This window comes from Aegilops tauschii, chromosome 7, assembly GCF_002575655.3.
Source record: "Aegilops tauschii subsp. strangulata cultivar AL8/78 chromosome 7, Aet v6.0, whole genome shotgun sequence".
NCBI lineage: Eukaryota > Viridiplantae > Streptophyta > Magnoliopsida > Poales > Poaceae > Aegilops > Aegilops tauschii.
In genome coordinates, this window is record NC_053041.3 from 603,288,099 (window position 1) to 603,312,533 (window position 24,435).

Sequence of the window (24,435 nt, forward strand, 5' to 3'; positions counted from 1 at the left end):
GCAGGTTCTTCAGGGATCTCACTGGAGCTATGATCCTGTGATGGTTCCTTCTCTTTGGGTGTCCACCGCCCGCGCCGATACCCGTTGTTCGCTAGGGTTTTAGCTGTATTAGTGATGTTATATGTATGATACTATTCAAGATGTATTAGTGATAATATTCGATGATGTACGGACGCAAGAGATGATTTAGTTTTGCTTATTGAATGCATGCTAATTTGAATACTAATTTATTTTATGATTTAGTTTTGCTTATTGAATGCTCAAATTGGAGAACTACTCCTATTTTGAATGCTCAAATTGGAGAGCACTATGCAAGGCGTATGCATTTGATTATTTTGTAGCTTATAGGGTTTTTGTTTTTGCAGAAATCAAGGAGCTCCACCATCATCCCCGCCGTCGTCCCCGTCACCGACCCCCTCCGACCTCAAGGTGAGACCAGCCAAATCTCCATGTCAATATGAGTCCTATAAGATATTTTGAAATGCAATGACCATATGGTTTGAATGCTCATATGATGTAGATATAAACATGTATATCTTGTGTTGCTCAAATAGGATATGTGCTTGCCCAAGTGGCCGGCCATGTTTGCAGGTAACACCTCCGAGTGGCCTATGTTTTGCCAGAGTGTTGATTAATTTCGGTTCCGGCAAATTTCAGGCGCTCGATATGTCCTTTTTTAGCAAAGGTGATGCCGGTTTTTCCCGTGAATTTTGGTATGACTTGTGCTAGAATATGTGGGAAATATCGAGTGGCGTGGATTTTCTAGAAATATAATTAAACAACATTTCGGGTTGACTTTAAGTCTGTCGAGGCTCCATACATGACAGTCAACAAATGAGTGAGGGAGAAAGTCTACACCATGTACGAGAGAAGAAGAATCCCGACTGTTGTCGTGGGGGTCGATTTTCCTTCTTCTCCTTGTGCTAGACCTTTGTTATGCACTAGGGGAAGGAGGAATAACGACCATCACCGATGGTCAAAAAATCAGTGAGGGAGTGTGTGCACCATATATGAGAGAGGACGAAGAATCCTAACTGTTGTTGTGGGGGTCGCTTCTCCTTCGTTCCCCTGTGCTAGACATTTTAGTGTAATGCACTTGAGGACTAAACGAGGAGCGACCATCACCAACGGTCGAATGTATACACCACATGAGCTGAGAGTTTTTAAGTTGATAGACCGATAGTCAACCCGTGATGAATAATAATGATCTAATTTAGTTTTTGTAGTACATATATTTAATTGTACAAGTTTAATCTTTGAATTATGAACATAGGAAATGTCGTCGATGTCGTCGTCGGACGACAAAAGTCTCCTGGCGGAGTGCGACTGGTGCGGCGATGACCGGGGTCTGTGCGACAGGCCTCACCTGGTAGAAGGTCAGCACTTCAGCATTAAGCTCCAGGAGACCTTCGATGTTGAAACGGTACGCACTGACGACAAGTGTTTTTTCGTAATTAAGAACGACTTCTACTACTTCAACGTGTAATTTTCATCTTTTACAATTCGACTACCTTATCCCATGCCATGCAAGACGCTTTGTCTTGGAGATGATGGATTTGAAGATCATGAAAGTATGGAAACAAAGATAATTCACCTAAGGACCGATCATGGTATGGATTTAGATGTAAATCTATACAATTCTAGGAGCGTAACCCATTTTGGTTGCCCGAATTGGGAAGCACTTTGCAAGATGTATGATTTTCATGAGGGTATGCTTGTCACCATGGATCTTGGTGATCCTGACATCGCCCAAGACAATATGGACATTTGGGTCCTTGTTGATACGCTTCCAATTCTACCGCTATGTGAGTTTCTCAAATATAGTTATTAAGTTATTTATATTGTTTATTTCAAAATAGTTGAAAACTTATTTCCATTGATAGCTTATTTTCATTCTTCAAAGAATGTGCGGAAGACGGTAGACAGAACCTACTACACCGATGGCTCAGAATTAACTTATCAGGAGAAAAATCATCTGATCTCATTTATTATTAGTGATCTTGAGAATTACAATATCTATTATCAAACTCCTCCACATTATGGTCAATACGTGCCACTAGTGCACGTGTTGAACTGCGGTAACATCCATGGAGATGTCATGGTAAGATTTTTTACTATTACGACATCCGTGCATCTTTTGCATAAATTCTTCTAAAACTCAACTACATTGCTAACTATGAAGTTATTACTATGTTTTTTAACAGAAAATCCCGAAGGATTGTGTGCCTCATCTGATGTTTCCGAATGGTTGCCTTGATGTTATGAACTTACGGCCAGGTCATCCTACGCATCACTGTTGTTCATACCGGATTTCTAAAACCGATGAAGACATGACAATCAAAGATTGGAAAAAATGTATAGTCAATCGTAGGGAGCTACTTGGAAGCGACATTGTGCGAAGCGCAAGAAGTGGAGACAGGATAATCTCCATTCTCCATAATGGAGAGTCAGGGCCTATCTTGTTTTATGCTATTTTACCTAAGAGAGGGTAGTAGGTCCTATGAGAGAGGAGTAGGTCCTAGGTACAATGTGCTATTATATATGTGCTACAATGTGTTAGAGTTGATGATGATGATGAGGAGTTGTGATTATGACTAGTGACCAACTTGCTATATGATGTCTCATTGATGAAAATAATGATCATGCATGAGGAGTTGTTAATGATATGATGATGATGAGTTATTATATCATTGGGTGAAAGAACCGCGGATTAGTTTCAAGTGGATGAATCCTAAGTGATCAAGTCATTTGTTATCGTGATAATCCATGGCTTGGTCACTTAGGATCCATCCACTTGAAACTAATTCGCGGTTCTTTCACCAAGTGATTTAATAACTCATTATAATGTAAAACAATCTCTAAATTGCTACTGTATGAAAACTTGTATAATGGTGTATGAATACGACATAAAATAAAAAAAGAAATATAATACGGAATAATAGTAGTAGCGTGGGCAGAGAGACGCACTACTAGTAATTATCAGTAGCGCCTTTTGAAAGAAGCGCTGCTACTAACTAGCTATAGCAGCAGCGCGGGTAAAACAATGCTACTACTAACCTTTAGTTGTAGCGCCGTAGCGGTAGCGCTGTCACCCACGCTACTCCTAGGCCAAAGACCAGCGCTACTACTAGGCTTTTCCCTAGTAGTGAAACCAAACAGATAGATTGGAGAGAAATACAAAGCTCTAACAATCATGCATAATAAAGTTTAGAAAAGATTCAATTACTTTCAATGAATAATCTAATCATATACCCACAATTTTACATTAGATAGAACACCAAGAAGATCGAGGAGAACATTGTATTGAAGATCAAAGAGAGAGAAGAAGCCATCTAGCTACTAGCGATGGACCTGTAGGTCTGTGGTGAACTAGTCACGCATCATCAGAAGGTAGTATGGATGATGTAGAAGCCCTCCGGGATCGTTCCCCCTCCGGCAGAGTACTAGAAAAGGCCTCCAGATGGGATCACGGAAGAACAGAAGCTTGCAGCGGCGGAAAAAGTGTTTCGGGTGGTTCTCTGTTGGTTTAGGAATATATGTGAATGTATAGAGGTGGAATTAGGTCAAACTGAGTTGCATGGCGCCCATGAGCTCAGGGGGCGCGCCCTGTAAGCTCGTGGCTCTCTCGTAGCTCTTCTAGCCTCCTATCGAACCTTCTTGGGTCCCTTCTAGTCCAAAAAAATCACCGCAAAGTTTCATCGTGTTTGGACTTCATTTGGTATTGATTTTTTGAAAAGCCAAAAACAAGCAAAAAAACAGGAACTGGCACTGGGCACTGGGTTAATAGGTTAGTCCCCAAAAATGAGATAAAATAGCATACAAATGCATATAAAGCATCCACGATTTATAATATAATAACATGAAACAATAAAAAATTATAGATATGTTGGAGACGTATCACGCACCAGCCGAAAGAAGCTGGTCGACAAAGGATCTTTCGGCCATAAGGCCTTGCACATATCCTCCATGGTAGGCTTGGCAGCCCGCTGAAGCTCCACCAGCTACTTCAGCTTGTCATCGAAGACATGGGGACGCGTCGGGTCTTGGAACTGAAGCCAGAATGCCTTCTACTGCTCGTCAGCCGGGTCAGCACACGCATTGAACAGTGGGCATGCCTCCTCCATGTTGCGGAGAGGGTTCAAGAATGCTGCTGACATGTGCCACATTTGCGCCAGCTTGGGGAAAGCTTGACGTCCGAAGACACTGCAAAAAGTAAGGCTTACTGGAGGCTATCTTCGTCACCTACCGCAATTCTTCGTTTGTTGTATCGACATGGGAGGCCGCCTCTTGGCGTCCTCGATCGAGCCACTTGAGCTCGGCGGCATCGTTTCCCTGGGATGTCTTTAGCACGTCACATTTAGTAACGTAGTTAGAAAGATCCCCTTCCACAGTAGCGACGCGCGCCTGAGCAGCTTTGCGAGTCTTTTGCTGCTCAGTGAGCAACTCGGCGTTCTTTTGCACCGAGGCCTTCAAGTGCTCCGTCTTAGTTCAAGCTCTTTCAAGATCTGCCCGCATGTCATCCAAATGCTTCTCAGCCGCTGCAAAATGGGCATGTAGAATTAGACATCAAAACACTTAATAAAACGAGTCGTAAGGAATAAGTTAAACATCCTTACCATGGGCCTTCTCGGCCTCCTGCCTCAACTGAAGAGATTCTCCTTTGTCATTTCACCGAGTATTTAACCAAAAACGACCATAATCGACGGAAACGTGATGAAAAACTACCACTCTACGATTTTGTGCGAAAAACTACCAAATTTATCCTAAACCGTGGCAAAAAACTACCAATTCGCGAAAGCGCTCGCTTCGCCCGCGCTAACCCCGAATCTGACCGGTTGGGCCTGCAAATCAGTTGCCACGCCGGCGAACGGATGGCCGCCGCGCCTTGACGGCCGTTAACGGCCCGTCCGCTGTCGGAACGGCAGCTGTCGGTGGGCCAATAAGTGAGAGCCAGCTCAGCCACTCGCTCATTCTCTTCCTCCTCGCTCGCTCTCACTCGTCCTCATCCTCTCCCTCTCCCTGGTGCTCTGAGCTAGGTCAGCCTATCGCCATCGCCACCGTGGCCATTGCTGCCGGTAGAAGTTGAGGATGCCATCTTGGAATGACGAGGAGAGCTCGGACGAGGACATCAACATGGTTTCAATGGATCCTCAGCTCTTTGTAAGTGCATAATGGTGGAACAGAGTTAGGGTTAGGGTTAGTTCATCCAAATTGGAGATTCCAAGTTGCTTTTGGTTTGATTCGAAGTTTCTTTTGCAGGAAACCCCTGACAGTGTGGTGGAACCATCTTTCTGTGATTCTTACACTGAATCTGAGCCGACGTGCATGATGCATCATCAGAGGCCGAAGAAGATGGTGGCTTTTGAAGGTGCTTTGACTGGGAGGCGATTCCTGGGTTTTCCTGTGCAGCAGGTATTAAATCTTGAACGCTAACTTGTTTTGTTGGTGGAGATGTGTGATGTGTTTTGCTGCTGGAGATGTGTGGTGCAGCATGTGGTGCAGAGATGTGTGATGTGCAGAGATGTGTGCTGTAGTTTAGAACTGAAACTTGAAAGTGCCATACATATGGAAGCTATATGTGAAAGTAGATCCTTAGTTAACTGAATTCAATACATGACTGAACCTGAGAACACCTACATGCAGAGATCTTTAGTGTACTGTGAACTGAATGTATTAGTTAGGTGTTTACTGAATATAGCTGTTAACTGAAAAAGAACAGAGTTAAATAATTTATATCTACTGCTAAATATAGCTGTTAACTGAATTTATCTCTGATGCTAAGTCAGGTGCTGTGTGCTTACTATGAAGAATTATGTTTGCATAATTCAGAGAGCATATTGATGTAAACAAAGGGTTTCAGTTAAATGAAATGACTTTATGACTTTAGTTATCTGTACTAAGTTTGTTACTAAGTGCTTTGTGCTTAATTATAAATAATTGCTTCTGTAGGATGTAGGTGTGAACTGTGGGGTTGTGGAGTGGGTGGATGGTCCTTGGCCAGAGATTCTACAAAGGTGCCTAACAAGGATTTGCGACTTGTACCATGAGCAGAACTTGGGGAGGGTGAATCACAAACAAGCCCATGAGAAAAGAGGTGGCCAAGCTACAGAAGGAAATTGATTTCCTGTCAAACAACTACAGCGAGTTGGTGGAAGATGTATCCAAGCTATTTGACTATCAAGATGGCAAGATGTCTCATGACATGGACTATACCAGTTAGGCAATCAATGAACTAAATGAGAAGAAGAAACAACTTGAGGATCAGGCAAAGATTGAGTTAAGTATGGAAAAGCTGAAGCTGCCAAGGAGCAAAGGTGCATTCTTCAAAGCCAAGCAGATATCATTCAGAACATGAGGAAGGCCATGAAGGACGGCGTCGGTGACGTGGTCCGCGGCGGCGGCCGTCTTCTTCTTGCCCGGCGCCGGCTCCAGCACATCTTCCTCGCCGCCATCTTGTTCTTGCTTCACGACGACGCCTTCTGGGAGATAAGCAACCTCCGGCAGCGCATCCACGTGGATTGGGAGGTTCCTGTCCCCCTCCACGGCGTCGAGGACGGGAGCCAGCAGCTGCACTTCAGGCTCGTCATCGGAGAGGACGACGACCTCATCCACCTCGTTGTCAGAGTCGTCAGAGGGCTCGTCCTCATCATCGTCACTGGACTCGTCATCAGAGGACTCGTCGTCAGAAGACTCGCTGTCAGAGTCGTCAGAGGGCCCAAGGACCCATGGATTGCGCCTCTCCCAGTAGGCGTTGTTGATTGGGGCTGGGAGAGCGAGGACGGCGTCGGTGACGTGGTCCGCGGCGACCGGCAACGTGGTGGATGAGCGGTACATCCACCATTGGGCGCGCCGCCTGGGGTCGGGGGAGCGCTGCACCTCGCGCATCGCCCACAGCAGAATGGTCGGTAGCGGGATGGTGCGGCCGACAGGGAAGGCGCGCTGCTTTTCAGCAGCTGTCATCACCCTTCACGAGGCCGCAGGCGTGGTTCCTCAGCATCACCAGACTGGGGAACCAGCGCGCGATCTCCCTGTACTGCGCGCGCATCTCCTAGTTGTTACCGGCGAGAGCTTCGATGGCCAGCTGCCAGTCCATGGCGACGGTGGTGGCGGTGGTTGTCGGCGACGATTTCGACAGGAGAGAGGGGGAAGTGGAGTGGGCGGTGCGAGCGGCGAGTGGGCGAGTGAGTAGAGGGCGTGGTGGGTGGCTAACAACATATAATAAGTTTGGCCGATGCTAGTCAAACAAATCACCAGCACTAGCCCATTGGTATTGAACGCATGGTTACAACCAACTGGTCCTGGGTTCGAGCCCCAGGCTAGACTTTTTTTTGTGCAGATTTTTTTTCCTAAAATGAATTTGGCAGTAACTTTTGAACTGTAGAAATGGCAATGTAGAACAAATAAAACAAATTAAAACAATTAAAACATGCACCTAAACTGTACAAATGGCAAAGTAAAACAAAAAAAAAACAAATCAAAACAAATCAGTAGCACTTAGCCCATTGGTATTGGGCACAAATAAGTACCATACATTCAACATTGTCCACAAGTTCACATGTCTGAATTTAAGCAGGCTAGTAGCACAACACACATTTAGTAGCAGAACACAAACTTAGTACCATACACTCAAACTAAGTAGTAGAACACAAACTTAGATACAGAGTTTCAATAGTTTCCACTAGCATTGAAATAGGATGCAAACTTGCTAGGAGGTTTCCTCTTCCTCTTACCTGCCAATATCCCTGGTTCTCCAGTGGATGTTCTTGGTGCATTGAATGTTCGTGTTGATGCTGATCCTCTTGGAGCTCTTGTTCATGCTGATCCTGTTGCAGGTGCTGGTGAAGACCTGGCTGCTCCTGCTGAAACTGTTGATGTTGAACCTCTCTTTTTTGCTGTTGTTTTTCCGTTCCTCATTGCTTTAGGAGGTGGAGCAGATGATGCTGGCATCTGTGAAGCTTGGTGTTAAGGTGCTGGTTGTGGAGGTGGATGTGTAACACTAGAGGAACCCCTAAAAATTCACATCCATGCTCTCTCTGTGAACACCAAACAATAATTCTTGTTGGAGTGTTCCTGTGGTAGTGAAAAGACCTCCAAGTCCTTATATGAAAATCTCTTAATGCTTCTCTGAACTGGTAAACAGTACCAAAACACAAGTTCTTGCACAAGAGTAAATGTGAATTGGGAATTGAGGGGTCAAAATATAGCCTTTCCTTCATCTTTTTCGCACTACTCTTTGTCTTTGGCTTCTTCATGAGGTATGGTAGTTCAACTTCATCTTCTTCTTCCTCATCACTTATGCCTGCATCACCAGCAAAACAAAACTCATCTGCTTCAGGAAACCAATCTTCAAAACGTTTTTCTCTACCTCATTGTGACATCTGCTAGTTGGACCAGGATTCTTCACATGTTTCACAATAGCAGTAGTTTGCAATGCTGTATCCTCTTCAGAGGCACACTCTATTTCCATTTGTTGAACAGCTTCAGCACTCCCATCTGAATGAACTGAATCCTCAGAACAAAATTCAGACACTTCAGTGTCTCCTTCAAAGTGGTTCAAATCTGCCTCTCTTTGAATCCCGCTCCTCTCAAGCTGAGCCTTTCTATCATCTATCTGATTCTGAAGCTCAGATTGCTCCACAACCTTTTTCACACAGTAGCTCTCTTGAGTGTTCATGTAATTCTCATTAGCCTGTGTACTAATTCCAGGTTCAACATTTCTCACAACCTTTATGTTCACTAGCTTGACATGATGAAAAAACTCCAACATTTCATGAACACTAGCTTCATTACCTAAATACTTTACTCTTTCGGATCCAATTTCCTCCTCCTTCACATAGTACATGTAATCACTGTCCCCATACCCTTCACTAGCAATGAGTGATTGTAGAGTAAGCAAAGAAATATCTGACTCAAATATACCCCTTTTCACAGGGTTTCTTCCTTCTAAATGAAACCATATCTCCCACTTCTGGTCAGCCAAACTGCACAAATAAGTGCTCATGAATTGAATTGAAATTGACTGAGCTACAAGTGCAATACAGTTTACTACACATGTCCAACTAACAGAAACAAACACATCTTACTAATTTGCCAGATTGAAGCAGCTAACCAAAGGCCCAGCAGATGATACTTGCATACCTGCAACCCATTGGCGATGAATGGGAGAGCGGTGCCTCTAGCTGCTGCGAGCCGGCCTGCGTCGAGAAACTGGTGCTCCCCAACCAATTATCGACTGAGTCGCTGGCCATCGGTGGAGGCGCGGGCGAGGCAGCAGCGTCCAAACTTGTGTCAAGGCCGCCAGCGTCGCCGCCGCCACCCTTCGGAATCAACGACGACATGGCGGCCGCCACCTAGTTCAGAGAGAGGGAGAGGAGGGAGAGAGTGAAGCGAGAGGGGAACTGATCAGATCTTGACCCGCACCCGACCGACAGCCGCCGTTCCGACTGCGGACGGGCCGATAACGGCCGTCAACGCGCGGCGGCCGTCCGTTAGCCAGCATGGCAACTGATTCGCGGGCCCAACCGGTCAGATTCGGGGTTAGCGCGGGCGAAGCGAGCGCTTTCGCGACATGGTAGTTTTTGGCCACGGTTTAGGACAAATTTGGTAGCTTTTCGCACAAAATCGTAGAGTGGTTGTTTTTCGTCACGTTTCCGTCAATTGTGGTAGTTTTTGGTTAAATACTCCATTTCACCTCTTACAACTCCGAAGAGTTGGCTGAGCCGTACGAGGTAGAAGACTTCTTAAGATACGAAAGAAGTGAATAAATTGCACCCATTAAGAACATGATTTGATCCTCTTGTTTGTTCCTCGTAGAACCAACACGAGTCTTGGGGGCTACTGGATATCTGTGTTTAATCAAATATACCAGTATTAAGCTATAATTCGACCCTCACGAGAGTTTGGTAAAGTAACTTACGGTCCGGGGGCTACTATAATTGTGATTCAAAACAGTTTTAGAGTAATGCAGTTTTATTAAAAGCAAAACATTCTTTCTGGTGTCCTCAAACGATGTTTTAACATCCTCCACAAGGGCTTCTGAATATAAGATAACTGGAATTTAACATTAAATCAATTGCATAGTCATATACCTTAAAGCCTATAGCTAGGCTAAGGAAAACCTCCATGATACCAGCTTAGGCGGACCGAAACTGACTTAGAGAAGCCCCTAGGAAGGCACGCTGCTCGGGAAGAATGAAGGAGCTTGTTTGGGCTCCCTTTGCCGCTCGTCAATGATCCATCAGCTCGGCCTCTTCGTTGGCGAGAGGCGGCTCGACACCCCGCCATCGGCTGCAGAAGGAGGACGTGTCTCCTATTGATCGCGTGATTCTAGACCCACGCAAGCTGGGGACACCGAGCGAGTGATCAGACGCCGCAGGAGGAGGGTTTGACGAGGTCTCTGATACCTTGGCTTGACCAAGGGACGTATTGGACTCCGTCCCCAAGGAGTCCCCTGAGCTTGCTGCCAGCGAGGATCCTAGGAGATTAGTGGACCCCTCGCCCACCGAGTCGCACTGCTCCCTACAAAGTAAAGAGAAGGAAAGTGAGAACCCTTTACATACATCACCTTGCTAAATAAAATGTTTACTAAAGATTTACTTGTAAGAAGCAGGGCGTGTATGGCAAGGGCGACCGGATGGCTTGGGCTCCTCAGAGGAATCCGAGTTGGTGTCCTGATTAACAGGCGCTGATGAGTGACTCACCGCAGGAACTGATACGCCCATTTTGCATCATGTTTACCTACTGTTATTTATATTATTTTTATCTATAATAATGCTTTTTGGAGTATTTCTAATGCCTTTTCTCTCATTATATGCAAGGTACACACAAAAAGGGAGAATACCGGTAGCTGAAATTCTGGACCTGAAAAAGCTACGTCGGGCTACCTATACTACACAACTCCAAATGAGCTGAAACTTTATGGGGAATATTTATAGAATATATTAGAAATATTGGAGCCAATAAGTACCAGAGGGGGCCCACCAGGTGGGCACAACCCACCTGGGCGCGTCAGGGAGTCTAGACGTGCCCTGGTGGGTTGGGCCCACCTCGGCCCACCTCCGGTGCCCCTCTTCTGGTATATAAGTCACTTTGACCTAGAAAAAAAATAAGGAGATGACTTTCGGGACGAAGCGCCGCCGTCTCGAGGTGGAACTTGGGCAGGAGCATTTTTGCCCTCCGGCGGAGCGATCCCGCCTGGGGAACTTCCCTCCCAGAGGGGGAAATCATCATCATCATCACCAACAACTCTCCCATCTTGGGGGGGGGGGATCTCGATCAACATCTTCAACAGCACCATCTCCTCTCAAACCCTAGTCTATCTCTTGATTTCAATCTTTGTACCGGAACTATAGATTGCTACTTGTGGGTGACTAGTAGTGTTGATTACATCTTGTAGTTCATTACTATATGGTTTATTTGGTGGAAGATTATATGTTCAGATCCAATATGCTATTTAATACCCCTCTGATCTTGAGCATGATTATCATTTGTGAGTAGTTACTTTTGTTCTTGAGGTCACGGGAGAAATCTTGTTGCAAGTAATCATGTGAATTTTATATGTGTTTGATATTTTGATGGTATGTATGTTGTGATTCCCTTAGTAGTGTCATGTGAACGTTGACTACATGACACTTCACCATATTTGGGCCTAAGGGAATGCATTGTGGAGTAGTTATTAGATGATGGGTTGCGAGAGTGATAGAAGCTTAAACCCTAGTTTATGCATTATTCCGTAAGGGACTGATTTGGATCCAAAAGTTTAATGCTATAGTTAGAATTTATCCTTAATAATTTTCTCGTAATTGCGGATGCTTGTGAGGGGGTTAATCATAAGTAGGAGGTTTGTTCAAATGAGAACAGCACCTAAGCACCGGTCCACCCACATATCAAATTATCAAAGTAGCGAACACAAATCAAACCAACATGATGAAAGTGACTAGAGGAAATTCCCGTGTACCCTCAAGAACGCTTTGCTTATCATAAGAGACCGTTTTTGCCTGTCCTTTGCCCCCAAAGGATTGGGCTACCTAGTTGCACATTTGTTACTACTATCATTACTTTCTCGTTACAAATTATCTTGCTATCAAACTACTCCTTACTTATAATTTATGTGCTTGCAGAGAATACCTTGCTGAAAACCACTTGTCATTTCCTTCTGCTCCTCGTTGGGTTCGACCCTCTTACTTATTGAAAGGACTACGATTGATCCCATATACTTGTGGGTCATCAGGAACCTTGGATATCCTCGGGTGCTTAGGAGCCTGGGGAGAGGGCAACACCTCGTCATCCACCGATGCCACCCACACTCTCTCTTCCCATCTCAGGATGATGGGGCCTCACTAGACTCCTCCTGCTGTTTGGTGCTGGAGTTGGAGTTCCAGCTCGGTTGACTTGCAACAAGGAGCTCGGGAATGTTGTCCCGAATGACTAGGCACTTTGCAGCCTTGGTATTCTTGGGCCCCTTGGTCTTCTTTGGCTTGACCGTGATCACATACGGGTCCCCGGTCAGCAAGTGCTCCAGCTCAGCGCTCATGGGTTCCCCACTTTAAGGCGCTGGTGATTGGGCCGTTCTAGCGTAAGTACACCAATACTTCGATATGGTCAACTGAGTTCAATTACTCGGTTAGGGATGAGGAAGTAAAAGTCTGACATCAAAGTAAAAGGTGGAAAAAAAGACACACATCAACAACTTGGCGTGCTCAGTTATGGCCGACGTTGTCTCCCATGGTCCGGAAGGTATTTTCCTTTGTCTAGGGCTTGAAGAGGATGGTCGACATCCCGCTGAGGTCCTTCACCCTTGTGGAGACCTCAGATCACCGACACTTTTCTGTTCAGAACATACCTCCATAGAGGAATTAATGCTCGGGCCAGGAGGGGTTGGAACCTGTGGTGGAGCATAACGTGGATCACATCCACTAGAATGACGCCCTTGTCGACGAGGAACTTCACCCATTCTTGAAGGGCTTCGACCTCCTCCTTGTTCCCATAGTCAAGGTTCTTGGCCGTCCAGGAGTGCAACCTCCTCAAGGGGGCGACTGAGAAAGAAGGGACTCCCTCTCTGTCCCCCGATTGCACATTAGCCATGTAGAACCATTGCTCCTGCCAGAGCTTCACCATCTAGTTGAATTTTCTATGAAGCCACTTGATGCTATGAAGCTTGCTGATCATGGCTCCTCCGCACTCTACGATCTTTACCATTGGACTATGGTTTGACACACTGCTTGAGCCAGAGGTCGAAGTGGGGCTCAGTGCGGAGGACCGCCTCACATAAGACGATGCAACACTACTGCAGGATGGTGTAACGCGACACTACAATCAGAGACCCTTCGACGAAACTATGTGCGATGCATTAATCGCAAACGGTGATGTAAAAAACCATCGAAAAATATATAAAACGTTTGCGATGGTGGAGACATCAAAACGATTCAGATTATAGTCGCGTGTGCGATGCGTGGAACTGTTTGCGATGAGCATAACAGCATAAATGGCCAGACAGATGAAGGTGTGTGTGATAGGGGGGCTACAAGACTGGGTGGCATTCCCCCCACCCCCTAGGGCGCGCCGTCTGAGCTTCTGGGTCCCTTGGACACCCCCATACATGAAATCAACCCTTAAAAATCCTATAAGTATAGAAACCGCCGAAAGTTAACCTAGGTGGGGTTTTCCACTGCCGCAAGCCTCTGTTCCGAAGTGATCTCATCCGTAGCTCTGTTTTGGAAACCTTCCGGTGGGGAAAAGTCATCACCGGCGGCCATCATCATCATCCCGGCGGTCTCCATGACGATGAGGGAGTAGTTCACCCTCAGGGCCGAGGGTATGTACCAGTAGCTATGAGTTTGATCTCTCTCTCTCTCTCTCTCTTTCTCTCTTTCTCTCTCTCACTCTCTCTCTCTCTCTCGTGTTCTTGATTTGGCACGATCTTGATGTACCACGAGCTATGTTAATATAGTTTGATCATATGATATTCTTCCCTCTCTATCTTGTTGTGATGAATTGAGTCTTTCCCTTTGAGGTTTCATTATTATTGGATTGAATATTGGATTCGAGATCACTTGATGTATGTCTTGCATGTGGATAACCCCCGGGGTGACAATGGTGTATTCTGATTAGTCACTTGATATATGTTTTGGTAGTCAACTTGCGGATTCCCGTGGATTCCCGGGGTAATCTAGGCACATAGGTTGATACACGTTTTCATCCCACTTTCTTCAATAGAAACTTTGGGGTACTCTTTGAAGTTCTTTGCGTTGGATTGAATATTATGAATCTGGATTTCTTTATGAATATTGAATAATTGACTCACGGATACTTGTGGTGACATTGGAGTATCTAGGTGACATTAGAGTTTGTGCTCACTTTTATTACTTGCTACCTTGCTGTTTTTATTGTTTCAGATTATAAAAACCTATATCTACTCTTTGTATTGCACTCGTATCACCATTTCTTCGCCGAACTAGTGCACCTATACGATTTATCATTGTATTTGGTATGTTGGGGACACAAGAAATTTCTTGTATTTGATTGCAGGGTTGTTTGAGAGAGACCTTCTACATCCTACACCTCCCACGAATTGATAAACCTTAGGTCATCCACTTCAGGGAAATTACAATTGTCTTACAAAACTCTGTGTTTGGAGGCCCAACAGAGTCTACAAGAAGAAAAGTTGTGCATTAGACATTACTCCTCATCCAACCTTTCCATGCCCGTGCGCATCTTTGAGATGTAGAGAACCCCAAGGAGGTTGGCCGACGGTGGTCGGGCTCCTGACGGGCTCTGGCTTCGGGCGGCACCTGTCCTCCTTGCTCCACCTCAAGTACAGGGACATAAGGGCCAATAGTTCCGCCGTAGATCAGGCCAGGGTGAGGGATGCGTGGATGGCTCACAAGAAGAGCAGCCGGAGAACCCGCACGCCAGGGTGATTGACCACCTTCTCTCTGCTCCAGCTCAACATCATGGGTGTCGAGACCGTCGTCGTCGCTCGCACCGACAGCGTCTCCATCGTGCTGATCCATACCAACAACGACGCGCGCAACCACTAGCTCGTCCTTGGTGCCTGGAAGCCGGGCGCAACCACATGCCTACACCATTTCCGAGCCGGCCGCCCTTTTGGACGCCGTGGCGGCCAGTTCTAGGTCATCTGGGGCATCGTTAGCCCAGGGGTAATCAGTGGTGGGGTGGAGCGCGGAGCCGGTCTGTGCAGGGCCGTCGCGGTCGTGGTCTCCATTCAGGGGCTTGCAGGGTGAGGAAGTTTTGGGGGGGAAATGTTCTGCATCCTGTCTGCGGACATGATCCGTACGTGTCGGCGAACATTTGTGGTGTCCATTGTAAGGGGTCTACATTGGAGATGCCCTAGGTTCATTATTATACTTGCTCTAACTGCACCAGGCTGCAGGCGGTCATCTAATTTTCAGCCGAATTGGCTAGTAACTTACAGAGTTATTTATCCCTAAGGCTATTCATAGTGGGAGTAACTTAGCTCATAACATAACACATCTCAAGACAAATTTGCTAATGCGGCAGCTAGTTAATGAGGAGAGATTGGTTTGGAGTAACATATTATGTTACCATCACATAGTGCTTCCCAACAATAGTTGAGTCTATAAGCTAATAAATGCAACCATACATGATACACTAGTGCAGAACCGGGCTTTAGCGCCGGTTCGTAAGGGCCTTTAGTGCCGGTTCTACAATTGGCACTAAAGAGTGGAGACTAAAGCACGAACCGGCGCTAAAGTGCCACCACGTGGCACGAGCCAGGCCCAGGTGCTGGTAGACCATTAGTACCGGTTGGTAGCACCAACCGGTACTAAATGTTTGGGGTTTTTTTGTCGGTGTACAAAAAGAGGGTGCGTTTTTGTACCCCTATACCTGTGCATGGGCAGTCGGAGCCGCGCCTACGGTCACGCCAAGCAGAACAGGGGAGGTGAGCCAAGGTAAGACCAAAGCCCAAGATAATAAGAGCAACGCCAAGGCCAAGACCACAAAGAGCAAAGGGACGAAGCAGGTTCCCCCGGCAAGACCCTTGCCGGGGCAGCCTCAGCAGCGCCGGCAAGATCCTTGCCGGGACAGCTCGCCCCACATGAACAGAGTGAGCCACCCTTGAGCCCACGGTCCCCGACGCCATCATCCACGTTGGGCCAGGGCTCGGGAGGCACCTCCGTGGTGGCATGCAGATCTTGTGAAGACATATTCAAGATCAGATGAGGATTAGAAGACGACGATCCTCGGCATGATCCTTGCCGAGGAAGACCACCAGACCCCCGGCAAGGCCCTTGCCGGGGACAACAGCGCGCCACGGCAAGACACTTGCCGGGCCACACGGCAAGACCCTTGCCGGGCCACCCGGCAAGGCCCTCACCAAGGACGCCAGCAGGGCCACCCCCAGGCCCACGCCAACCAATCTTCCACCACCGTTCACATGCAGCTGCCAGCCCAACCAGCTGGGCGGGCACCTGCGTGGCAACATGCAGCTCCCAGGCCAACTCATCGAGCGCCTGCGTGGCGGCATGCAGATCTTCGTGAAGGTTCCACCACCGCGCCACCTCAGCTGCCTGCCTGCCTACATGGCGCCACACGCCTCACTGGCCAGGGCGCGTGTCAAAGCGAGGAGGAGCGGCGACGGATGGGACGGGCCTCACCCCTCCCCGATAAAGCAGAGGGACACCTAAGCTACACATTAAATGCGTCTTGTCCTGTAATATGAGCGATAAGCTCAGGGCACTGTACGCATTTCCACCTCCTGTGTACCACTGTGGCAGCTCCTTTCGACTATAAAAGGAGGCCCATGGCATACTGGAGAAGGATTCGGCTCTTTCGAACCATGCACTGACCACAGCTAGTTCGAGAGCTCAAGAACTCTCTGAAATACACCCACCAAAGCAGGACTAGGGTTTTACGCATCCTCGCGGCCCGAACCTGGGTAAACGATCCTTGTGCTGGCTACTAACCCTGCTCTTCTCGCAACCCCGCGCCCCGGTGATACGTCTCCAATGTATCTATAATTTTTGATTGCTCCATGCTATATTATCTTCTGTTTTGGACATTATTGGGCTTTATTATTCACTTTTATATTATTTTTGGGACTAACCTATGAACCGGAGGCCCAGCCCAGAATTGCTGTTTTTTGCCTATTTCAGAGTTTCGTAGAAAAAGAATATCAAACGGAGTCCAAACGGAATGAAACCTTCGGGAACGTGATTTTTGGAACGAACATGATCCAGGAGACTTGGACCCTACGTCAAGCAACCAACAGGGAAGCCACGAGGTAGGGGGCGCGCCCTCCACCCTCGTGAGCCCCCTGTTGCTCCACCGACGTACTTCTTCCTCCTATATATACCTACGTACCCCCAAACGATCAGATATGGAGCCAAAAACCTAATTCCACCGCCGCAACCTTCTGTACCCATGAGATCCCATCTTGGGGCCTGTTCCGGAGCTCCGCCGGAGGGGGCATCAATCACGGAGGGCTTCTACATCAACACCATAGCCCCTCCGATGAAGTGTGAGTAGTTTACCTCAGACCTTCGGGTCCATAGTTATTAGCTAGATGGCTTCTTCTCTCTTTTGGATCTCAATACAATGTTCTCCCCCTCTCTCATGGAGATCTATTCGATGTAATCTTCTTTTGCGGTGTGTTTGTTGAGACCGATGAATTGTGGGTTTATGATCAAGTTTATCTATGAACAATATTTGAATCTTCTCTGAATTCTTTTATGTATGATTGGTTATCTTTGCAAGTCTCTTCGAATTATCAGTTTGGTTTGGCCTACTAGATTGATCTTTCTTGCAATGGGAGAAGTGCTTAGCTTCGGGTTCAATCTTGCGGTGTCCTTTCCCTGTGACAGTAGGGGCAGCAAGGCACGTATCGTATTGTTGCCACCGAGGATAACAAGATGTTTTTTTAATCATATTGCATGAATTTATCCCTCTACATCATGTCATCTTGCTTAAAGCGTTACTCTGTTCTTATGAACTTAATACTCTAGATGCATGCTGGATAGCGGTCGATGTGTGGAGTAAGAGTAGTAGATGCAGGCAGGAGTCGGTCTACTTGTCTCGGACGTGATGCCTATATACATGATCATACCTAGATATTCTCATAACTATGCTCAATTCTGTCAATTGCTCAACAGTAATTTGTTCACCCACCGTAAAATACTTATGCTCTTGAGAGAAGGCACTAGTGAAACCTATGGCCCCCGGGTCTATCTTCATCATATTAATCTTCCAACACTTAGTTATTTCCGTTGCTTTTTACTTTGCTTTTATTTTACTTTGCATCTCTATCATAAAAATACCAAAAATATTGTCTTATCATATCTATTAGATCTCACTCTCGTAAGCGACCGTGTAGGGATTGACAACCCCTTATCGCGTTGGTTGCGAGGATTTATTTGTTTTGTGTAGGTGCGAGGGACTCGCGAGTAGCCTCCTACTGGATTGATACCTTAGTTCTCAAAAACTGAGGGAAATACTTACGCTACTTTGCTGCATCACCCTTTCCTCTTCAAGGGAAAACCAACGCAGTACTCAAGAGGTAGCAAGAAGGATTTCTGGCGCCGTTGCCGGGGAGGTCCACGCAAAAGTCAACATACCAAGTACCCATCACAAACCCTTATCTCCCGCATTACATTATTTGCCATTAGCCTCTCGTTTTCCTCTCCCCCACTTCACCCTTGCCATTTTATTCGCCCTCTCTTTTCCGTTTGCCTCTTTTCACTCGTCTTTATTTCGCCATGTCTGAACCTGGGGAGGTTATCGCTAATGAAGGCAATAATAATAACTTGGGAACCTCTAATGCTTTCGATGATCCTCTTGAGGAACCTACTATCTTGCACACCAAAAAGTTTCGAGTCGGTAGTGGCAATATTATTGGGAAAGGAGTTATTCAAGATTTCTTTACTTGTGCCGGAGCTTTGCCCGTTATGGGTGTCTCTATTCTTCATAAAACTAGTAGCCTTGCGGATGCAATATCTTTGCTTGTAGTTGAACTTGAAAGGCAATTTCTTCATATGCATCCTTGCATACAAAGAATTTTCCTAGAGTTTTCTAATATTGAGCTTTCTTCTGTTAAGCGTGCCACCACTATCTTTTTGGCTCATGAGTTTAGATTCATAATGAAAGAGGCTAGAGAAATCTTTGCGCATTATAGGGTAGATGCTAGTCATCCTCCCATAGAAGCTATCCTTTTTAATCAAGAAGACATGATGCGTTTACAATCTTTGGATCACGTTGCTTATAACGAAAATCTTAGGAAAAAGGTTCCATCCGATGTTCTAGTTGATAAAATTTCCGAGCTTAATGATGATTTTGCTATTCAGAATAATGGATTAGGTTTTTCTCTTGAACGAAGGCTTGTGACTTTTTGCCAAAAGAATGCTTGTAATGATGAATTGGTTGTGCAATACAAAGGGCCAAGGGAGGAACCCATACCTCCCGAGATTGATCTTGGGGACTTTGTCCCATTAAATTTAGCCCTTTTGATTATTTTTGCTTGCCTCAAAGAAAACTTGCTGCTGAACATAGAGAATATGAGAAAAGTTTTCATGACTTGCCGTACCATTATTAGGGCAATACCTAGATCTATCCTTGCTATTATGCCTAGCTAGGGGCGTTAAACGATAGCGCTTGTTGGGAGGCAACCCAATTTTATTTTTAGTTTTTTTCTTTTTGCTTCTGTTTAGGAATAAATATTTGATCTAGCCTCTGGTTAGATGTGTTTTTATGTTTTAATTAGTGTTTGTGCCAAGTTAAACCTATAAGATCTTCTTGGATGATGGTTATTTGATCTTGCTGTAATTTCTAGAAACTTTCTGTTCACGAAAACAATTGTTACAAATCACCAGAACGTGATAAAATATTGATTCCAATTGCTACTGATCAATAAACAAATTGCCTAGGTCTTCTTATTTTGGCTGATTTTTTGGAGTTCCAGAAGTTTGCGTTACTTACAGATTACTACAGACTGTTCTGTTTTTGACAGATTCTGTTTTTCGTGTGTTGTTTGCTTATTTTGATGAATTTATGTCTAGTAAAATAGTTTATAAACCATAGAGAAGTTGGAATACAGTAGGTTTAACACCAATATAAATAAATAATGAGTTCATTACAGTACCTTGAAGTGGTCTTTTGTTTTCTTTCGCTAACTGAGCTCACGAGATTTTCTGTTAAGTTTTGTGTTGTGAAGTTTTCAAGTTTTGGGTGAAAGATTTGATGGATTATGGAACAAGGAGTGGCAAGAGCCTAAGCTTGGGGATGCCCATGGCACCCCCAAGATAATCTAAGGACACCAAAAAGCCAAAGCTTGGGGATGCCCCGGAAGGCATCCCCTCTTTCGTCTACTTCCATCGGTAACTTTACTTGCAGCTATATTTTTATTCACCACATGATATGTGTTTTGCTTGGAGCGTCTTGTGTGATTTGAGTCTTTGCTTTTTAGTTTACCACAATCATCCATGCTATACACACCTTTTGAGAGAGACACACGTGATTCAGAAATTATTAGAATACTCTATGTGCTTCACTTATATCTTTTGAGTTATATAGTTTTTGCTCTAGTGCTTCACTTATATAGTTTTATAGAAACTATTGTTCTCTCATGCTTCACTTAGATTATTTTTAGAGTCCTACAAAACAGCATGGTAGTTTGCTTTAACAATAATAGGCATACAAGATTAGTAAAAGAAAAATTCTTATGAGTGTGTTGAATACTATGAGAAGTTTGATGCTTGATAATTGTTTTGAGATATGAAGATGGTGATATTAGAGTCATGCTAGTTGAGTAGTTTTGAATTTGAGAAATACTTGTGTTAAATTTTGTGATTCCCGTAGCATGCACGTATGGTGAACCGTTATGTGATGAAGTCGGAGCATGATTTATTTATTGATTGTCTTCCTTATGAGTGGCGGTCGGGGACGAGCGATGGTCTTTTCCTACCAATCTATCCCCCTAGGAGCATGCAAGTAATACTTTGCTTTGATAACTTGTAGGTTTTGGCAATAAGTATATGAGTTCTTTATGACTAATGTTGAGTCCATGGATTATACGCACCCTTCTTCCTTCCACCATTGCTAGCCTCTCTAATACCGCGCACTTTTCGCCGGTATCATACACCCACCATATACCTTCCTCAAAACAGCCACCATACCTACCTATCATGGCATTTCCATAGCCATTCCGATATATATTTCCATGCAACATACCACCGTTTCGTTTATTATGACACGCTTCATCATTGTCATATTGCTTTGCATGATCATGCAGTTGACATTGTATTTGTGGCAAAGCCACCATTCATAATTCTTTCATACATGTAACTCTTGATTCATTGCATATCCCGGTACACCGCCGGAGGCATTCAAATAGAGTCATATTTGTTCTAAGTATCGAGTTGTAATTGTTGAGTTGTAAGAAAATAAAAGTGTGATGATCATCATATTAGAGCATTGTCCCAAGTGAGGAAAGGATGATGGAGACTATGATTCCCCCACAAGTCGGGATGAGACTCCGAACGAAAAAAAAGAGGCCATAAAAAAGGAAAAAAAGTCCCAAATAAAAAAAGAGAGAAAAAGAGAGAAGGGACAATGTTACTATCCTTTTACCACACTTGTGCTTCAAAGTAGCACCATGATCTTCATGATAGAGAGTCTCCTATGATATCCCTTTCATATACTAGTGGGAATTTTTCATTATAGAACATGGCTTGTATATTCCAATGATGGGCTTCCTCAAAATGCCCTAGGTCTTCGTGAGCAAGTGAGTTGGATGCACACCCACTTAGTTTCTTTTGTTGAGCTTTCATATACTTATAGCTCTAGTGCATCCGTTGCATGGCAATCCCTACTCACTCACATTGATATGTATTGATGGGCATCTCCATAGCCCGTTGATACGCCTAGTTGATGTGAGACTATCTTCTCCTTTTTGTCTTCTCCACAACCACCATTCTATTCCACATATAGTGCTATGTCCATGGCTCACGCTCATGTATTGCGTGAAGATTGAAAAAGTTTGAGAATGTCAAAAGTATGAAACAATTGCTTGGCTTGTCATCGGGGTTGTGCATGATTTAAATATTTTGTGTGGTGAAGATAGAGCATAGCCAGACTATATGATTTTGTAGGGATAGCTTTCTTTGGCCATGTTATTTTGAGAAGATATAATTGCTTAGTTAGTATGCTCGAAGTATTATTATTTTTATGTCAATATGAACTTTTGTCTTGAATCTTTCGGATCTGAATATTCGTACCACAATTAAGAAGAATTACATTGAAATTATGCCAAGTAGCACTCTGCATCAAAAATTATGTTTTTATCATTTACCTACTCGAGGACGAGCAGGAATTAAGCTTGGGGATGCTTCATACGTCTACAACGTATCTATAATTTTTGATTGCTCCATGCTATATTATCTTCTGTTTTGGACATTATTAGGCTTTATTATTCACTTCTATATTATTTTTGGGACTAACCTATTAACCGGAGGCCCAGCCCAGAATTGCTGTTTTTTGCCTATTTCAGAGTTTCACAGAAAAAGAATATAAAACGGAGTCCAAACGGAATGAAACCTTCGGGAACGTGATTTTTGGAACGAACATGATCCAGGATACTTGGAACCTACGTCAAGCAACCAACAGGGAAGCCACGAGGTAGGGGGGCGCGCCTACCCCCTGTGCGCGCCCTCCACCCTTGTGGGCCCCCTGTTTCTCCACCGACGTACTTCTTCCTCCTATATATACCTACGTACCCCAAACGATCAGATACGGAGCAAAAAACCTAATTCCACCGCCGCAACCTTCTGTACCCACGAGATCCCATCTTGGGGCCTGTTCCGGTGCTTCTACATCAACACCATAGCCCCTCCGATGAAGTTTGAGTAGTTTACCTTAGACCTTCGGGTCCATAGTTATTAGCTAGAAGGCTTCTTCTCTCTTTTTGGATCTAAATACAATGTTCTCCCCCTCTCTCGTGGAGATCTATTCGATGTAATCTTCTTTTGCGGTGTGTTTGTTGAGACCGATGAATTGTGGGTTTATGATCAAGTTTGTCTATGAACAATATTTGAATCTTCTCTGAATTCTTTTATGTATTATTGGTTATCTTTGCAGGTCTCTTCGAATTATCAGTTTGGTTTGGCCTACTAGATTGATCTTTCTTGCAATGGGAGAAGTGCTTAGCTTTGGGTTCTATCTTGCGGTGTCCTTTCCCAGTGACAGTAGGGGCAGCAAGGCACGTATTGTATTGTTGCCATCGAGGATAACAAGATGTTTTTTTTATCATATTGCATGAATTTATCCCTCTACATCATGTCATCTTGCTTAAAGCCTTACTCTGTTCTTATGAACATAATAATCTAGATGCATGCTAGATAGCGGTCGATGTGTGGAGTAATAGTAGTAGATGTAGGCAGGAGTCGGTCTACTAGTCTCGGACATGATGCCTATATACATGATCATACCTAGGTATTCTCATAACTATGCTCAATCTGTCAATTGCTCAACAGTAATTTGTTCACCCACCGTAAAATACTTATGCTCTTGAGAGAAGGCACTAGTGAAACCTATGGCCCCCGGGTCTATCTTCATCATATTAATCTTCCAGCACTTAGTTATTTCCGTTGCTTTTTTACTTTGATTTTATTTTACTTTGCATCTCTATCATAAAAATACCAAAAATATTATCTTATCATATCTATCAGATCTCACTCTCGTAAGTGACCGTGTAGGGATTGACAACCGCTTATCGCGTTGGTTGCGGGGATTTATTTGTTTTGTGTAGGTGCGAGGGACTCGCGCGTAGCCTCCTACTGGATTGATACCTTGGTTCTCAGAAACTGAGGGAAATACTTACGCTACTTTGCGGCATCACCCTTTCCTCTTCAAGGGAAAACCAACGCAGTGCTCAAGAGGTAGGACCCGGCAACCGTAGTAGGGATTCTTGTGATCCCATAGGTGTCGTTCCACAGCGACATTTTTGGCGCGCCAGGCAGGGGCGTGCGTAGTTGTTAGAATCTGGTCTAGTAACTAGCCTAGCAGTTCTTCGTCACCATGGCTCCTAAGAAGAAGATGGCCACGGCGGTTGGCTCGTTGGGAGCCGAACGGCCCGTGCCGGTGCGGGCGAGCAGTGGACCGGTCGCAGACAGGACCCGGGACGCGGTTCACGAGCACCAGCATCGCCCTGGTAGTCAGAGCCTGGCGAGCAGCGTCGTTCGCACACCAGACGACCGGCCACACATCGCCGGATCCAAAGACGGAGCTGGCCCCCTTGCAGGCGGCGCGGGGCCCTCCAGGAGTGTCGTTGTGCCACCTCCGGGAGGGGCAACGACCTCCAGGACGCCCACACCGGCGACCACTACGCGCTCTTCCCATGGTGTGCGCGCCGAGCAGCGTCACCACATTGGTGACCCTGAGCACCGCCGTGGGAAGAGCCCCGTGCGT

General features: G+C 45.3%; 1 protein-coding gene across 1 annotated transcript; it reads left to right on the forward strand.

Moving 5' to 3' along the window:
• The first annotated feature begins 5,088 nt into the window (after positions 1-5,088).
• Positions 5,089-6,120, forward strand: LOC109731997 (uncharacterized). Its single transcript, XM_020291178.1, has 3 exons — positions 5,089-5,160; positions 5,260-5,412; positions 5,950-6,120. The coding sequence occupies exons 1-3, from the start codon at positions 5,089-5,091 to the stop codon at positions 6,118-6,120; spliced, it is 396 nt and encodes a 131-aa protein (XP_020146767.1).
• Positions 6,121-24,435: the final 18,315 nt, after the last annotated feature.

Bases quoted from the DNA above. Each gene is read 5' to 3' on its own strand.
- LOC109731997 (XM_020291178.1), top strand. From the start codon at position 5,089: ATGCCATCTTGGAATGACGAGGAGAGCTCGGACGAGGACATCAACATG. The intron at 5,161-5,259 runs GTAAGTGCATAA...TTTCTTTTGCAG, and splicing joins CAATGGATCCTCAGCTCTTT to GAAACCCCTGACAGTGTGGT. The intron at 5,413-5,949 runs GTATTAAATCTT...TTGCTTCTGTAG, and splicing joins TGGGTTTTCCTGTGCAGCAG to GATGTAGGTGTGAACTGTGG.